The 18515-nt window shown below is 46.2% G+C and overlaps 1 protein-coding gene across 1 annotated transcript in view; it reads right to left on the bottom strand.

Moving 5' to 3' along the window:
- Nucleotides 1-18515, bottom strand: part of ATP2A2 (ATPase sarcoplasmic/endoplasmic reticulum Ca2+ transporting 2) — a 1687617-nt gene that overhangs the window by 796450 nt on the left and 872652 nt on the right. The window contains exon 16 of the mRNA XM_044069765.1: nt 10906-11124. Within this exon, the coding sequence (XP_043925700.1) occupies nt 10906-11124 (219 nt within the window). The remainder of the gene's footprint in view (nt 1-10905; nt 11125-18515) is intronic.

The raw sequence follows: 18515 nt of genomic DNA on the forward strand, positions 1-18515 counted from the left end.
ACTAAGGGCTTTTCATCTGGATAAAAGGAGGTCATTGTCCCACTGTACTCATCCCTCATTAGACCCATTATAGAATACAATGTCCCATCAGGTATGTATCTCTGAAGACATCAACAACTGGAAAGGCCGCAGAAATACCTCACAAGGAATCACAGTTCTAAAGCCAGATGCCCTGTGCTGACCATCTAAAAAAACTCCAGCTATACTCTGTCACATATCGTTTACTCAGAGGCAGTCTCTGCTTAACATACAACGCCATGTCAAACCCAGAGCTGTTGGACATGCTACACTTAAAGAAATCCCAATCCCTCAGAGCCACATGCTCCAGGGATCTAAAACTTGTCATCACAATGAAGAAAACATGTGGTAGGGTTAGCTTCCTGACCTACAGACTACCCAGAATCTGGAATAGACTGCCCATACATGTCAACCAGAGTGCCTCTTTGGCCCTCTTCAAAAGGAACCTCGACGACTGGATGGGAGATAGGAAATTCATCCCGAGGATCATGTCAGTCGCCCTGCTAGACAGGGCTCCAGGGAAGTAAATATTGTGGGAAGAAATAGCTAGGGAATTGTTATGGCTAGGCTTGTATAGGCCCTAGGGCTGATAGGTTCATAGGTTGGTACTAGGCTAAGTTAATGAACTCTTAACACCTGGATAAAGACTCTGCAAAGATGAGTAGTCTAAATAAGGAAAATGGGAATGTCGTCCATTTTTTTGTATTTGCAGATTATCAACTTTCTGCATTACCATTTGGATTATGTGACCCAGAAACAGAGAACTATAGACATTTCCTGAAGCTTGTGACTATAGGAATGTGGCAATAAACATCTCAAGTCTGGTGCTACCAAGTAACTCATGGGAGGAATGAGGGGCAACAGGTTCTGTAAGGTCAACATTTTGAATTTTGGTACTTTCATATACAGGATTAGAAATTAAAGATCTAATACTTGCCTCCAAGAAACCTCTTTTGTTGGTACCTGAAACATTCTGGAAAGGAAGCCTTTGCCCCTTTAATTTATAGCCACTGTTGCATAAAGACTGAAGAACCTGATGAATACATTCTATTTGGTTTGAAGAGTGAGGAAGAAAGTAGTTGTGTACACTTACCATAAGTGTAGATATTAGCGTGTATTCACTGTTGCAGTCATTACATTTGGGTTATCTGCTTGCAGGTAGCCCTCAGTCAGCCTGATTACCAAAGTCTTGGGTCCAGCGTCGGTTGTTGTCCCTTCTTCCATGACGTCAGGTTGTCGGGGTATAAAACATGCAGCCAACTCCATTACATCAGTGTTTCTTGCCCCAGATGTCAGGTGCCCCCCTAATAGGAAGCAATTAAATATAAAAGTACAATGATATACCTTCAACAAAAAAGCAAATACACCAAAAAAGCTTTTAAGCATAGTAAAGAAAAGTAGAGGGATAGCCAAAAGAAGTTAGGGGGCTGGAGGGAGGGTAACCAGGAATGCAACAGTGAATACACTGGAACATCTACATTTATGGTTAAGTGCACACAACTGTACTACGTTCTTCGTGTTTCACTGCTGCAGTCATTACATTTGGGTAGATTCCCAAAGCTATGGATGGGAGGAGGAATTTAGATAGCATTAGGACCAGCTATAAGGCCCTGCAAGACTGCAATCGCAAAGCCAGCTCTGGATTTAGAGAAAATTGGCAAATGATAATGCTTGGTGAAAGTATGTAGAGAACTCCAGGTAGCAACTTCTAGGATGTCCCTGGAAGGGACGCCTCTGAGAAAGGCTGTAGAGGTAGATGCAGCCCTGGTGGAGTGGTGTGTGATCCCCTGGGGGATAGGTTTTCTATGGTGCTTGTTGCAGAAATGAATGTAATGGCCTATCCATTTAGAAATGGTTTGCTATGAAATAGCCTTCCCCTCTGCCCCTGCAGCAAATGCCACCAGCAGTTGTTCAGACTTCCTTTGAGGTTTAGTCCTGTCCAAATAGAAACTAAGTTGTCTGTGCACATCTAAGGAATGCAGTATCCGTTCCCCTTTGTTCTGTGGATTAGGAAAGAAGGTTGGCAAATGAATGGACTGATTAAGAGCCACACTGGATACCACCTTGGGCATGAAGGATGGATTGGTTCTGAGGGACACCCTGTCCGCATGAAAGATGATGAAAGGCTCCACTGCCATAAGGGCCTGCAATTCAGATACCCTTCTAGCTGAAGTGATTACTAAAAGGAAAGCTGTTTTCCAAGAAAAACATTTTTTAAGTCTGCAGCAGCAGCTGGCTCGAAAGGAGGTAGAGTGAGTTTCTCCAAAACAAAGTTAAGGTCCCAGGCGGGGGTTGGAGCTCTCCTGGGTGGTCTCAAATTTTTGGCCCCTCTGAGGAACTGTTTGAGCAGTGCATGAGAGAAGAGGGGAGGTTCTGTGTTATAATGAGCTGAAATGGCTGAGGGGTGGATTTTAATGGAGGAAAAAGACAGGCCCTTGTGAAGCATCCCAGTTAAGTATTGTAAAATCTGAGGTAAATTGGGTGCTGCTGTGCTCATCCCTTGAGATTGGTTCAGGCACAGAATCTTTTCCATTTTTCAGCATAATATTTTCTAGTAGTAGGCCTCCTTGCCTCTAAAATGATACTGAGTGATGGAAAAGGAGAAATTATGTAATTAGCCAGGCTGCAAGGTTCAGTGTTAGAAGCTGAGGGTGCAGAATCTGGTTCTCCTGCTGAGACAACAGGGAAGAAGTCTGAGGCAGGTGCCATGGGGATAACCGTGACACACTGCGCAGGAGGGGGTACCAGTGTTGGCGCGGCCAGTCTGGAGCAATCAAAATCATCCTTGGTTTGTCCTGTTTGATTTTTAGTAGTACTTTGGAGAGCAAAGGCAGAGGGGGAAGGCATAGACGGATAGGTTTTCCAGCTGAAGGACAAAGCATCCACTTTCCAGGCTTGTTTGTGGGGAGTCCTTATGCAAAATTTGTCCAATTGGTAGTTCTGGGGAGAGGCAAACAGGTCTATATCTGGGCTCCCCCATTTGCTTGTCAACATGTTGAAAATCTTTGGTTCCAGTTTCCACTCGTGTGCGTCCATGAGGTTTCTGCTTAGTCCGTCTGCCAGTGTATTTAATTTTCCTGGCAGGAATTACGCTTGTAGGTGCACTTGGTAGCTCAAGGCTGTGTTCCACAATGCCATGGCTAGTCTGTTGAGGGGGTAAGAATGTGTACCCCCCTGCTTATGTACCACATAACTCTGGTGTTGTCCGTTTTTACCATTAGTTGTCCTGGAAGAATGTGGTCCTTGAAGGCTGTCAGAGAATTCTGTACAGCTAACATTTCTTTTTGATTGCTATGCAGGTGCATTTGACTTGGGTTTCATTTGCCCTGAATGCACTTCCCTGCCAGGTGAGCCCCCCATGCATAATCTGATGCATCTGTTAGGGTTTGGGCGGCAGGGGGTGGGGTGAAAGGTAGTCCCTTGTTTTGGTGACAGGCCTCTGCCCACCAAAGGAACTCTAGGCAAAGGCAAGGGAAGATAGGAATCATTGCTTCTAGATCCTGAGAATGTCGTCACCATAGGCTTTTTAGATACCACTGTAGTTTCCTCATATGCAGTCCTGCATATGGAATTAGAAGAATGCAGGAGGCCGTGAACCCCAAGGCCTGCAGTATTTGTCTTGCAGATAGCGGGGATTTTGTGGCCACTTGTTTGAAGTAGGTTGTCAAATTAATTTGTTTCTCTGGCGTGAGCTATGCCATCTGGGAAGTTGTATTCAAGCTTGTTCCCAGGAATATAATTTGTTGACAGGGTACCAGGTGTGATTTATTTTCGTTTATGGTGTACCCCAGATAAGTTAGAACCCTTTGTACAAAGGACAGATGATTCAAAAGTATGTCCTGGCTTTCTGCCTGAATTAGACAATCGTCCAGGTATGGGTACATTTGAATTTCTTTGCCTGCAAAATACAATAACTGGACCTAGGCACTTTGTGAATACCCTGGGCACAGTAGATAAGCAAAAGGGCAGTGCAGAGTACTGACAGTACGTGTAGCCTGCTTTGAAGCATAGGTATCTTCTGCAAGATTCCCTGATTGGGATGTGCAGGTATGTTTCTTTTAAATCTAGTTTTGCCAACCAGGCATCTTTGCCTAGCATAGGAAGTAATTGGGGAAGAGTCAGCATCTTGAATTTTGAAATCTCCAAAAAGGTGTTTAGAGTAGACAGGTCCAGGATAGGATGCCATGAATTGTCTTTTCTGGGTACCAGGAAAAGTCTCGAGTAGAAACCTTGTCCCTTTTCCTCTTCTGGTACCCGTTGAATAGCCCCCATGCTTAAGAGAGAACATACTTGTTTTTGGGCCTCTGCCCACTGATTTGGGGGTAAGTCCAGCCACCTGCTTGGTGTTGGCAACGTGTGGAAGTGAAATCTGTGTCCCTGGGACACTATATTTAAAACCCATTTGTCCTGGGTAATGAGTTCCCAATTCTTTGCAAGAAGAGCAATCTTTCCCCCCAAAGAGGCAGTCAGTTGATAAGTGCTTGGAAATTTTAAAAGGAAGTCATTGAGACAGTTGATCATAGGGGGGAGGCTTATTCCCAGATTTGGAAGTGGAGGCCCCACATGCTTAATTCTGTGTGTCCCCTGGGACTGAAACCTGGGTTTTTTTGCTGTGTCTGGGTTTGGCTTGAGAAGACCTGGAAGGGGCTGGGAAAGGACCAATTCTTAGAGGGTCAGTGCCTACTAAATCTAGGAGGCTGAACTTGTAAGAAATTTTTACAGTTTGCATAGATTTAGCTTTATCTTCCATCTTTTTTAAGAACTTCTTCAGCCTTGTTGCCAAACAGGCTGTCCTGATTTAAGGGAGCATCCAACAATTTAGCTTTAACATGATCAGGCAAAGATTGTTCCTTAAGCCAAGCATGCCTTATAAGCACAGACCCAGTAACAGCAGCCCTGCAAGAGGCCTCTAATGAATCAAAACCACATTGCAAAGTATGTTTTCCAACTTGTTCAGCAGAATGCATTATATCCTGTAATTCTTTATTTTCCACACAGTCAGGAATCAACATCATTTTCTGTTTAAGCAGTTCAATAACATATTGCTAATACTTTAACATATGAAACTGGCAGTTTAAAGCCCTAATGGCCAAGGTTGCAGAAGTGTAAACCTTCTTACCCCATCTATCCACCGCTCTTGAGTCTCTATTAGAAGGGGTAGGTTTTTGGCAGTAGAAGCCTTAACGCCCTTGGGCCCCTGTGAAATAGTCTATGGATCTGCAATAGGATTTTTAAAAAGGAACTTGTGGGACTCAGGGACCCTGTAGTATCTGTTAGGTTTTCTGGGAGCAGCTGGCAAGGAATCAGGGGCCAAACTAGATCCAGAAAAAGCATCAACAACAATGTCTAGTACAGGAGAAATAGCTAAAGGCCTACGCTGAGGTAGGAGAAGGAAATCCCTAAGGTTCTTTTTTTGAAACAGAAAAATCCTGACTTTCCCAGTGGAAATGTTCCCTTAGAGTATGTAAGGTTTCCCCAAAAGAAAAATCCTCAGGGGGGGAAGCAGAGGGAATGGAATCCTCTGCATCAGAATCTTCATAAGTAGATAAGGGAAAATCTAGATCATCAGAAGAATCAGAAAAAACAGAATCCTGATCAGAAGATTCATAATCAACTTCAGTCCTAGGCCTCTTAGAAGGCGGGGGGGGGTTGGCTACCCCTGATTAGAGTTATTAGATCTTCAGCCATTCTTATTTGTTTTTTAGGCATAGAGGCCTGAGCATGTGGCCTGGGCATTGTTTTTTTAGGCATGGATCGAGATTTTAGGCCTAAGTAAAGAAGGAGGCGTTGATTTAATATGCAAGTCCGTAGGCCTGAATACACCCTCAGAAGCCAGTGCCTGCACAGCGGCTCCGGACCCATCCAAGGTAGAGACATCCGCAGGTTCCATAGTTGAAGCATCTCGCGGCATACTCCAAATGGGTCTTAGTAGAGGCCTGCAAATCAGAAGTAGCAGGTATCAGGGGCTGCAAAATTGCCTCACTGAGTACCGGTGAACTGGCGACTGGCTTAGGAGAAGCGTCATCTGCAGTTTTGGACCTCAGCGGCCTCTGTGTTTAACTTTGAGTTTTTTTGGAATCCCGGTAGATGGATGGCTAACTGATGACATTCCTGGATAATTAAACCGAGAACCGAAATATTTAGAGGCGAAAATATATAGCCGGATAGTGCACTGATTAAATAAAGCACAAAACCGACAGCAAGGTACGTCGTGGTCAAGGCCTAGGCAAGGAATACAGTACGAATGAAAATCTTTATGAGGTATTTGCTTTCCACATATAATGCAATTATTAACTCTTACTGACATCGGTAAGGAGCAAGAAAAAGTTTCCCCAATGGGGTACTTAGCATTAGTTGAAGACTTTGGTTCTGAAACTTGAAAACGAAAATTTCAGGAGTCGGCCGACCGGCAATTGCGAACTGCTTCTGCTTCAGGCACTGCACAGCAAGAAAGACTGATGTAATGGCATTGGCTGCATGTTTTATACCCCCTGACGACCCGATGTCAGGGAAGAAGGGACAGCAACCGACACAGGACCCAAGACTTGCCGACTGAGGGCTACCTGCAAGCAGATAACGCAAAGGTAATGTCTGCAACAGTGAAACACGAAGAACATCTTCCCTGAAAGGAGGTTTTTGTATCCAGTGCCATCTGTTATCATCCAGCATCACCTTTAACACCCAAGAGTCCGAAATAATCTTTTGCTAAAGGGGGATATTGCGGACCAGTTTGTGGGACAGGTTTGTAGAGCTTTTGGCCAGTAGAGAAAGAAAGGAGGAAGAATGCTAGGATAGTCATTCTGTACTGTTAAGCCTGTCCTGTTTTCTGAAAGCCCCCCCCCCCCCTGTTTATTTCCCAATGGCCTTCTTTTTTGCTCCCTGTTTGCCAGTATGTGACTGGTTTTGCTTATCTGGCTTTTTAGTGAAACAGGGAGGCCTACAAAATTTGTACAGAGAACATGACTTACATACTCTCTAAATCAACTTTCCTCTTTCAAACTGCTTGAGAAGCTGGGTAGAAGAACCAAATGATACCTCCTTATCTAAAGCAGTAGCTAAGATTTCAGACTTCACCTAACCAGCAAACGTTTGGTTATACATCTATGAACACTTTTCTCAATACTGTAGCAGTGGCCCTAGACACAGTATCTGTATAATCATACACACTCTTCAAAAGAATGTTTGGATACTTGGGACAAGGTAAAACCAGTCTGATTCAAAAAAGATCTTTCTTCTGCAGGAAGTGAGGCAGCAAGCTCTCTCAAACTAGCCACATAAAAGCATAAACTTCCACATGTATGCCTGCTAAACGAGAATTCAGAAAGCCAAAGTACAAGAAAATATGTTTTTTTAACTAGGAGGTCCAATACCTTTGCCTTCCTTATTTTGAAAGTTTTTCTCCCCAGGCCTTCATTGAAAATGGACTATTTCAGGTCTAATTGGACTTTCCTGGTAAACAAATGCCAATAAATAATAAAACAAAGTTCACCAGGAGAAAGGTTGGTGTTCAGTACCAATCTGTTCCCAGCAGAAGATACGGCTGCTGGGTCTGATCTAAGGTGAGACAAGAAATGTATTGGTCCGAGACGCTTCATACATCTTTACATGCTTTAGGGACTGAAGGTTGGGTATCAGGATTATTACAAGCACCAATCAACCCATCCTCCAGGGGCACCAATATAGGAAGGTTGGGTGAGGAATAAGGAATATCCATTTGTAATAATACATACCTCATCAGTTCAAGGGGACATTTATTTTTTTCTACACCAAAAATCACTCATCCTGGCTAAGGTCTGATTAAAAGAAAATTCCTCCATATGAGGATATGAGTGGATATTTTCTTCACAGTTAAAGGTGGGCTTGTGAATCTGAAGGGAAAGATGCCCCATCTCGGTCATAATCAGACCCTTAGGAATTTCTTTACAGGGGATGCTCACCTGTGTAATGGTTTTTGGACACTAGGATTCATAGCTTCCAATGTATGCCTTGCTAATGTAATAAAATAATTTTTTCTTAGCTGTAATTATTTTTTTTGAGATAAACAATGTTTAATCTTTTTTTTTTTCTTTATAGAAGTCCCAGTGGAAAAATGATAAACTCGAGGGGAGGGAAGTTTGACCAATCTAATGGTCTTTTGTCTTCATTACTCCCTTAAGAATCTCCTGGAGTTGTCATTTAACCCTAAAGAACATTTTTCCACACCCATTTCGGACACTGGAGCAGGTGAAGATATGGTTCACCACTGGTTCGTGGTGGCCAAAAGAACTACACCAGAAGAAGTGAGTGGTCTAAGGAACAATTGATGGCTGCTATAGGTTCATTCAATATTGTGCTGAGGTGCATACTAAGTCAGTGGCAACAGCAAAGCCTCATTATTTAGTGCTTTTTTCTTTCTAGGAAAAGCAGAAGTGGAACCAGCAGGAGAGGAGTAAATACCCATACTGAAGCAGGTAAAGAGATGCTAAAGTAAAAAGGTAAACACTTCTACAGCAAGTTGGCTGGAAGGTAAGCAGTCACCTAAGTATACACAAGCAGCACACTTATACTTCTTGTCCTAGCCCCCTCAGAGTAAAAGCACAAGTAGCACTCAAATTCCATGAAAGTGCTCCTTTTTACCAAATTAAATGTACTGGCAAACAAAACAACAAAAAAAATCACAAATAGGATGTCACAAAGTCAACATAAGAACTACACTGTAAAAACACATCCCTGGCCATCCCAAAATAAATCCTTTGGGCACAAAGTAAAGTTTACACAAGCAGAACATATACTTTCACACAGCTAGTCCTTAATTAAACAGCACAAGTAACTAAAAATAATGGTCCTTGACAGAAAAACTTCTGATACCAATACAAAAATACCAAACTACTTTTAATCAAAAAACAAATATAAAAAATATATTTTTTTAAAAGGGCAACAATTTCTGAGTAGGGGCTCTCTTGATTCATAGATTAATACTAGGCTAACTGTCCTTGTGGGCCATTTTAAGCCTAGCCAATTACCCCATGTGAGAATCAAACCTTGCACCTTGTGTTTCTAAGGTAAGCACCTTAACCATTATGCCAGCCTCCCACCCTTAACTGCCAGTAACAAAGCTCTAAGCCGATAGCTGCTCTTGTGAAGCCCCAGAGATGCTTCTCCTTGCAAAGGCAAGAAAGTACTGAAAAAATCTTTACTTTGACTGCCTATTTCTCACTTTGAGAGAAGCCAATCAGCAGTCAGACTGAGGTGTCGGGAAGGGGAAGGACTTTGTGATGCTATCAAACAGCCTAAACGCTACTGCAGCAGTGGGAATGATGAGCATAAAGGAAAACAGTGTTCCTGAACTTAAGACTCTTCTTCCTTTGATCTATCAGAAGTTGAAGAAACATCTGTCAACAAATCGACTGGCTCACACTTCAAATGCTCCTTCTTGAAGTTAAGTATGCTCCAGACAATGATTCTATCAGTAGGGACCCCAAAGAGAGGGCTATCCTAGTCATCAATATTGCACCTGGGGATGGGAAGAACAAATCTTGTTAGTAGAGGTCAGGTATGCATCATCATATTCAGATGACTCCACAACAGAAGAACACCCCCCCCCCCACTCCTTTCTTCACCTTCCAAATGGACACTGCAGGAGTAACACTTTGAAAATACCACTTACCACTATGTACTTTAACAAAAGTTTATCAACAATGACTGGGGATGTCTCAGGGGTCTGTGTAACTGAAATCTGATCTGCTGCTTTTTTCCCCCAAATAACTGGGACTGCCTGTAGTTGCCATAAGGACAGATTTCCTACCATTGGTAATCTTCACTGTAACAGCTAACAATTCTGCTTTAACCAAAGGGAGACAATTTCCTGAAGCTTCCTCAAATGCTCCGCAATGCCCTGCTATATACACCATTGATGATTCTCAGGAACTGGTGTCTGGCTATGGCAAAGTTGTACCTCAAAGTCAGAGACACCTTCAGTTTTCAAACTGATGCAGTACCATTTTTTTTGTCAAAAGAGACCTTTCTGCAACCACCTCTCTATTACGCAACTCCTTGGATAAAACGGTTTTGACTCAGAGTATCACACAAGAGAAACATATTGGCTAGTAGGAACAAGCTACACTCCCCATAGTCTCTGAGGAGAGATACCAAGATAGGACTTCTGTCTGGATCACTAAGGCTTTGCTCATCTTTTACACTTCTCCATTTTCCTGTTCATTGGACTTGGGATACTCCTTATACTTTGCTTGTTTCTGGGGAAAACAGTGTTAGGATTTACACTTAGATGAAAAGAACAGCCAGCCCGCCCCTGGCAAAAGAAGAAGAATTTAAAAGGTTTCTGGTTGACCTTATTAATATTTTCTTAAATGTCTCACTGCACGTCAACATTATGATCCTTTCACAGACTAAAAAATACATCTTAAATAGTCATCCTTAGCAAGAATCTTTCGCCCACAAGAACTTTTATTGGCAATCGTTTCTAGAGAAATCTACTCACCACACATGCCCAGAAGAGGCAACACATCAAACTGATATACGAACAGCTGATAGGCTCACTACATATACAATGGGGGGTGGCGGGTGGAGTACTTATTTTCAGATCAACCATGCAACTGACGAGACTGACTGCTTATACAGTGGCACAGAAATTGATATTAGTTACATTCTCCACTACTGTTAGACTTGACTGCAAACAGCCATTGTGTGCAATATAACTTGCTGCCCCTTGGGATGTCAAATGCTTTTCAGATATGCCTGGGAAGATTGACGCATGCTTGCAGCTTATCTCATTTATATTAAGGATGCAATGCAACAATGATCCTTAGGATATCTGATGTCTATCACTCCAAGAAATTAATCTAGTCAGAAAAAAAAAAAAAAAAAAAAAAGTATGTTGGCAACACCAACCTCATAATTTATAAACATAGCAGACTCCTCAAGGTTCATGTCTTCTTTTCTTGGTGGGCTGTCACGTGTAGCTAAAGCCAAGCAACGTAAAGTATCTTTGCCAGTCCCCCATTCCCGAATAACACTCAAAATTTTCTGCTTAATTCCAGAAGTCAGAGGGACCTTAGTGGTGCCAACACGAACATGTGTGCATCTGTCAATCACGCCTTCAGGTGCTCCCTGCAAAAGTAAATACAATTATTAAAATGGTCCCTTATGGCCCAAAAATACAAAGAATAAAAATTAATCTAGTCTAAGAATCAACCTACTAGCTCTGTTGGCACAGACGGATGAAACCCTAACTATGACCAAAGCATCCAAGGTTTGCTTAGGATCCTGGAGAAACTGCTGGTGCGAGAGGATGGGCATGCTCATGGGGGGGGGGGGGGGGGGTAAGTGCCGCAAGCTGCAAATTGCCATGTTTACCTTAGATGAGGGGTGGCAGAGGCAAATATGGACTGCTGATATGGAATCAACTCACAAAAGCAGCCATACAAAAAAGGCCTTCTTACCAGATCACAACAGCTTGCACCATTCTACAGGAAGACATTGTGGGTTACACAACTTCTCTGCCTTGGATACACAGTTAGTGACAGATGCACACACAAGCATGCACACACGGATGACTGCTTCTGTGATAGCTTACTTTTGCCCATGAGGAACAAGGGCAACAGGAGAAAAATGAGAAAAAAATAAAAATCTACTGTTTTTGTACTTTAGTTCTCAAATACTTGTGTGTTTCATTAGGAATACAGGTATAATTATGTTAACACAAAAATACTTTTCAAACTAGTCACTTCTGATGCAGCTTACTAAATATTTCCAGAATGTTACTACAGAAACCACAGGCAACTCGATTTTCTAAAAACAAGGGAGTAGTGTATGACTCCGTTTTCTAAAAACAAAGGAGTAGTGCAGGAGAGAAAAAGTGTTTAAGAATGTCCTGTTAATAAAACCATGCTGTAACCAACTCTGGTGGTATAGAGTGATAAAGCCCTAACATCCTAACCTACCCAAGTTCGATTAGCGGGTGGGCGACTTCCAGAGCATCAAGGAAGGGATGGAATGTGCCCTTCCCAGCAGGGAGTAAGCTCTCTCAGGGAGTAGAGACAGTTCAAAGAGGGAAGCTGCACATGGATATAAAAACAAGCAAGGTAGGTGAGGAAAGAGAAGCAAGTAGGTCATAAAAGAAATCCTCTACCCCCAACAGAAGCACAGACAAGACGAGCCCCTAGGACACCCTCAGGGTGCACAACTAGCGCCAGCAAAAATATGGAGCAAGTTGGGGGGGGGGGGGGCATCATTGGAGAGTAGCTGGTAGACTCTGGATGTTGGTTACTGGGGGCCAGGACAGTAACAATGAGGTCAGAAGGCACCACAAATAAATAAGTAAAACCATTTTGACACATACGAGTTCTTCAGCCATGTGCACAAATAAAGCTGATAACACTGCTCACAGAACAAGTCCCCAGAAAGCCCTTGATGCTCAGTTGTAAACAAAAACAGATAAAGCAACTTAAAATCCAAAATGTAGTAAAATATCGTACACAAATGCTTCAAGTTAAACTGCATAAAGTAGAGTTATCTGAATGGTGATAAATGTTCAGCTTCACTCATCGCTTTGGAATGACCTCATATTACACACATTGCTAGTTCTCGCTTTATGACATAGCCAGTACTAACACCAGCAAAGTCAGCCTTCCTGCCAGCAAACAGGCTACTTTAGCAGGGTACCTCATCTAAGGAGCAACTTATGCCAGCAGGATTTTTTTTTATTATTCATAAGTTAACATGGTAAGTGAACTGCAGTTTTGTGGACTTTGTAGCCACAGTGGAAGGGCAAATGTGTAACATATGACCAGTTTAGAGTAGCTGACAGCTATGTGTTTGGAGGAGGGAAGAAGGCAACTGAAGTACAAAGAAAACCTTTGTGCACAGAGGCCAGCATACTCCAGACAGTGACAAGAGGTTAGGACTGATTAGCATACTCCACAGTGACTGTGCTCCACAGCTCTGAGGTAGCGATCTAAATTACACACAGGGTGCTACCTAAGAAAGGAAACTCTAATCTTAGATACCACGAACCACCAAAAATAATGCAGTGATCCCACCGCACAATCACTGCTGGAGTACATAAAGGAAATAGGGTAAATCTCAGATACCACATACATCACCCTTTCCTGATGACTGACAGTAACAGTTACTAACCCAGTTATCACTACACGATTAAACAGACATTTCCAATCTTGACTTTTGAATCTGTATGCCAGACTTAACATGGACATTTTTATATTATGTTTTACATTTAACTCATTTCAGTAATACTGTAGAAGAGAAGCAGCAATAAAGCACCATAATTAACATTTATGGTTACAGTAAATGATTTACACAACCGCACTATGCTACTTCCACACAGCAATATTCTTCTAAAAGAACAGGAAAACAGGGCCCCTTCTTCAACACAGTGGGCTTAAAACAGAGAAACTAAACAATGCCTCATTACAAAAAGGTAGGCACCCTCTCTGCACAAAGAAAAAAGCAAGAGTGCCCAAACATGAAGACAAAAGCCATCCCTGGGCAAGAACCATTTACTAGAATTCTAAAAGCCAATAGCTTGGGGAGAAGCAGGATGGGAAGAAAACTCTATAGCACTTTGTTATCAATATTAGAAAGAGCATGTCTGTACCCAAAATATCTAGCCCTGAAGGACTGAACCTTGTATAACAGCTTGTAGAACTGTCTCCTTCCCCAACCCAAACCACATATAATTAGACAAGCCTCCTTTACCATACCACTCCCCCATGAGCTGTACTCTCCCCAAAGAAAACAAAAAATCTGAGTGACAGGAAGGCTCATCTATATATGACCAACCGTGACATCATGAATCAGTGTTAAAGGAAAGTATGCATGGCAAGCACACAAAGAAAATATCTGAAGATTATCGAGCATAAATGACACCTTCCTAACATCTACTTCAAAAAGCATTTCAGCCACCTTGGTAAGACACCTGTTGCACTGACACAAAGGACATACGAGTAAAAACTTAATGTTTTTAACTCTTATGGTTCCTGCAAAAATGACAGCCATAAATGGTCAGTAATCCAATTTATGTCTACATTACTATAGTAATATATTTGCCCATTCGTGGGGAGGAAGGTTAGCTCTCTGCATTGGGTACATCTACAAAGAAATGTATGCATCACCAATAACAATGAGACTAGTAACACACACACTGCAGTGGGTACCATAGCAAGCATGCAACTCATGTAAAGCAGCTACCATGGAGGTCGAGGCCACTGAACAGAGAGAGTCAAGTATGGAAGGGAGGGACGAAGGAAGGGGTTTGCATGAATGAATAAACTAACTCACTATTTAAAACACCTAAATATCATCTCTGAGAAAATGAAGTCAACCAGCCAAACAAGCAGACGTTCTCCCTCCAAACACCCAAACACCCACACCCACACAACTGGGGACTGAGTGGGTTACAGGCCTCTCACCCAGACTGGAGAAGTAAAGGGGCCAGCACTGAGCTCCAAGAGTAAGAGGTGAACTCCTCTGAAGCTGGTTTGCATTAACACGTTAGAACAGAACTCAATACCAGCATTGGAGAACACCTGGTGGCTCATGCAGACTACAGTTCTTGAGAGGGATCATATTAACACAGCCTGTTAAGATTTCAGTGTACCTAGAACTAACTATTCCTGACAGATGTAGTTAAAGGATAACAACAGGATATTAAAGCAGATTGCTCAACCTGCTGTCTCTTAGTCCCCACTGCTGTCTCTTAGTCCCCATTGTTTGATACAGCAACAAAAAATCATCACTGCAGCTTCAAAAAGTAATGCAGTTAACTGTTTTACCTCTCATGCTTCCTACCTTTCCGTACTGTTTTACTTTCACTTTGCAAAACAAGTTCAAAAACTCCTAGCTGGCTCTTAAATGATGATGTCACATCTGCCGGAGCTCTTGCTGTAGTTACCCAAACGTTTCCTCCCCCAAGTGATGTAAGCGCTGCCTAATTTGCATGCTCTATAGAAGAACTAGTGAACCTCCCAAATTGTGATGTCAGAGTTGCCTTGCCTAGCCCATTCTTAACCTAATATTACTGGGTATATGCTGTGTGGAACTCCTTTTCTGTGTAAGTGTACCCTGTCGACTGCATTTATCTGAAGGATTTGAGGAAAATTTGCATTGCCTGCATCTTCTTCAGCTTTGTGTGTGTGTGTGTGTGTGTGTGTGTATGTATGAATGCACGCGGTGTGCGTGAATGCAGGGGGCCGTGTGCGTGAATGCAGGGGCGTGTGCGTGAATGCAGCCGTGTGCGTGAATGCAGCGGGGGCGTGTGCGTGAATGCAGCGGGGGCGTGTGCGTGAATGCTGCAGGGGGCGTGTGCGTGAATGCAGGGGCGATGTCGCGTGAATGCAGGGGGGCGTGTGCGTGAATGCATGCAGGGGGGGGCGGCGGTGTGCGTGAATGCAGGGGGGCGTGTGCGTGAATGTGCCATGGGGGCGTGTGCGTGAATGCACGGGGGGCGTGTGCGTGAATGCAGGGGGGGCGTGTGCGTGAATGCAGCGGGGCCGTGTGCGTGAATGCAGCGGGGGCCGTGTGCGTGAATGCAGCGGGGGCCGTGTGCGTGAATGCAGCGGGGGCCGTGTTGTGCGTGAATGCAGGGGGGCCGTGTTGTGCGTGAATGCAGCGGGGGCCGTGTTGTGCGTGAATGCAGCGGGGGCGTGTTGTGCGTGAATGCAGCGGGGGCCGTGTTGTGCGTGAATGCAGCGGGGGCGTGTTGTGCGTGAATGCACGCGGGGGGGGCGTGTTGTGCGTGAATGCACGCGGGGGGGCCGTGTTGTGCGTGAATGCACGCGGGGGGGCCGTGCTGTGCGTGAATGCACGCGGGGCCGTGCTGTGCGTGAATGCAGCGGGGGCCGTGCTGTGCGTGAATGCACGGGGGCCGTGCTGTGCGTGAATGCAGGGGGGCCGTGCTGTGCGTGAATGCACGCAGGGGGGCCGTGCTGTGCGTGAATGCACGCAGGGGGGCCGTGCTGTGCGTGAATGCACGCAGGGGGGCCGTGCTGTGCGTGAATGCACGCAGGGGGCCGTGCTGTGCGTGAATGCGCGGGGGCCGTGCGGTGCGTGAATGCACGCAGGGGGGCCGTGCTGGGCGTGAATGCACGCAGGGGGGCCGTGTTGGGCGTGAATGCACGCAGGGGGGCCGTGCTGTGCGTGAATGCACGCAGGGGGGCCGTGCTGTGCGTGAATGCACGCAGGGGGGCCGTGCTGTGCGTGAATGCACGCAGGGGGGCCGTGCTGTGCGTGAATGCGCAGGGCGTGCTGTGCGTGAATGCATCTGCGCAGGGGGGCCGTGCTGTGCGTGAATGCACGCAGGGGGGCCGTGCTGTGCGTGAATGCACGCAGGGGGGCCGTGCTGTGCGTGAATGCACGCAGGGGGGCCGTGCTGTGCGTGAATGCGCAGGGCCGTGCTGTGCGTGAATGCGCAGCCGCGCGGGAAGGCCGTGTTGGGCGTGAATGCACGCAGGGGGGCCGTGTTGGGCGTGAATGCACGCAGGGGAATGATAGTGTCGCGTGAATGCGCGGGGGCCAGTGTGTGTGTGTGCGTGAATGCGCAGGGGGGCAGTGTGTGTGCGTGAATGCGCAGGGGGCGGTGTGCGTGAATGCACGCAGGGGCAGTGTGTGCGTGAATGACGCAGTGTGTGTGTGTGTGCGTGAATGCACGCAGGGGGGCCAGTGTGCGTGAATGCATGCAGGGGGGCCGGTGTGCGTGAATGCACGCAGGGGGGGGGGCAGTGTGTGTGTGTGTGTGTGTGTGTGTGTGTGTGTGTGTGTGTGTGTGTGTGTGTGTGTGTGTGTGTGTGCACGCAGGGTGGCAGGTGTGTGTATGCACGCAGGGTGGCAGGTGTGTGTATGCACGCAGGGTGGCAGGTGTGTGTTTGTGTGTGTGTGAATGCACGCAGGGGGGCCGGTGTGTGTGTGTTTGTGTAATACACACAGGGAAGCCGGTGTGTGTGTGTTTGTGTGAATACACGCAGGGGAGCCGGTGTGTGTGTGTGTGTGTGTGTGTGTGTGTGTGTGTGTGAATGCACGCAGGAGGGCCGGTGTGTGTGTGTGTGTGTGTGTCTGTGCACGTGTGGTGTGTGTGAATGCACACAGGAGGGCCGATGTGTGTGTGTGAATGCACGCAGGGGGACTGGTGTGTGTGTGAATGGATGCAGGGGGACTGGTGTGCGTGTGTGAATGCACGCAGGGGGACTGGTGTGTGTGTGTGTGAATGCACGCAGGGGGGCCGGTGTGTGTGTGTGAATGCATGCAGGAGGGCCGATGTGTGTGTGTGTGAATGCATGCAGGGGGACTGGTGTGTGTATGTGTGTGAATGCACACAAGGGGACTGGTGTGTGTGTGTGTGTGTGTGTGTGTGTGTGAATGCACGCAGGGAGGCCGGTGTGTGTGTGTATGCACGCAGGGGGGGGGGCGGTGTGTGTGTGAATACACGCAGGGGGGACGGTTTGTGTGAATACACGTAGGGGAGCCGGTGTGTGTGTGTTTGTGTGAATACACGCAGGGGAGCCGGTGTGTGTGCGTTTGTGTGAATACACGCAGGGGAGCCGGTGTGTTTGTGTGAATGCACGCAGGGGGGCCGGTGTGTGTGCGTGTGTGAATGCACGCAGGGGGGCCACTGTGTGTGTGTGAATGCACTCAGGGGGACTGGTGTGTGTGTGTGTGTGTGTGTGTATAAGCCATGAGGGGACTGGTGTCTGTGTGTGTGTGTGTGCGCGCACGCCAGAGTCGGTGTGTGTGTGTGCGCGCACGCCAGAGTCGGTGTGTGTGTGTGCGTGTGTGTGTGGGTGCACGCAGGTGGGGGCGGTGTGTGTGTGTGTGCACGCAGGGGGGACCCGGTGTGTGTGTGCTGCAGGGGCCGGTGTGTGTGAATGCACTTGGGGGGCAGTGTGTGTGAATGCACGAGGGGGGCAGGTGTGCGTGTGTGAATGCATGCAGGGTGCCAGGTGTGTGTGTGAATGCATGCGGGGGGCAGGTGTGTGTGTGTGTGAATGCAGCGGCAGTGTGTGTGTGTGAATGCACGCAGGGGGGCCAGTGTGTGTGTGTGAATGCACGCAGGGGGGCCGGTGTGTGTGTGTGTGTGTGTGTGTGTGAATGCAGGGGGCAGTGTGTGCGTGTGTGAATGCACGCAGTGTGTGTGTGAGATACTGCAGGGGCCGATGTGCGTGTGTGTATGCACGCAGGGGCGATGTGCGTGTGTGAATGCACGCAGTGGGGTCGGTGTGTGTGTGTTTGTGTGAATGCACTCGGGGGCCGGTGTGTGTGTTTGTGTGGAGAATGCACGCAGGGGAGCCGGTGTGTGTGTATTTGTGTGAATACACGCAGGGGATCCGGTGTGTGTGTATTTGTGTGAATACACGCAGGGGATCCGGTGTGTGTGTATTTGTGTGAATACACACAGGGGAGCCCGGTGTGTGTGTGTGTGTGTGTGTGTGTGTGTGCGAATGCATGCAGGGGGGCCAGTGTGTGAGTGTGTGAATGCCAACCCACAGGGG

The sequence above is a fragment of the Protopterus annectens genome, chromosome 4.part0, assembly GCF_019279795.1.
Source record: "Protopterus annectens isolate FY-2018-M chromosome 4.part0, PAN1.0, whole genome shotgun sequence".
NCBI classification, from domain to species: domain Eukaryota; kingdom Metazoa; phylum Chordata; order Ceratodontiformes; family Protopteridae; genus Protopterus; species Protopterus annectens.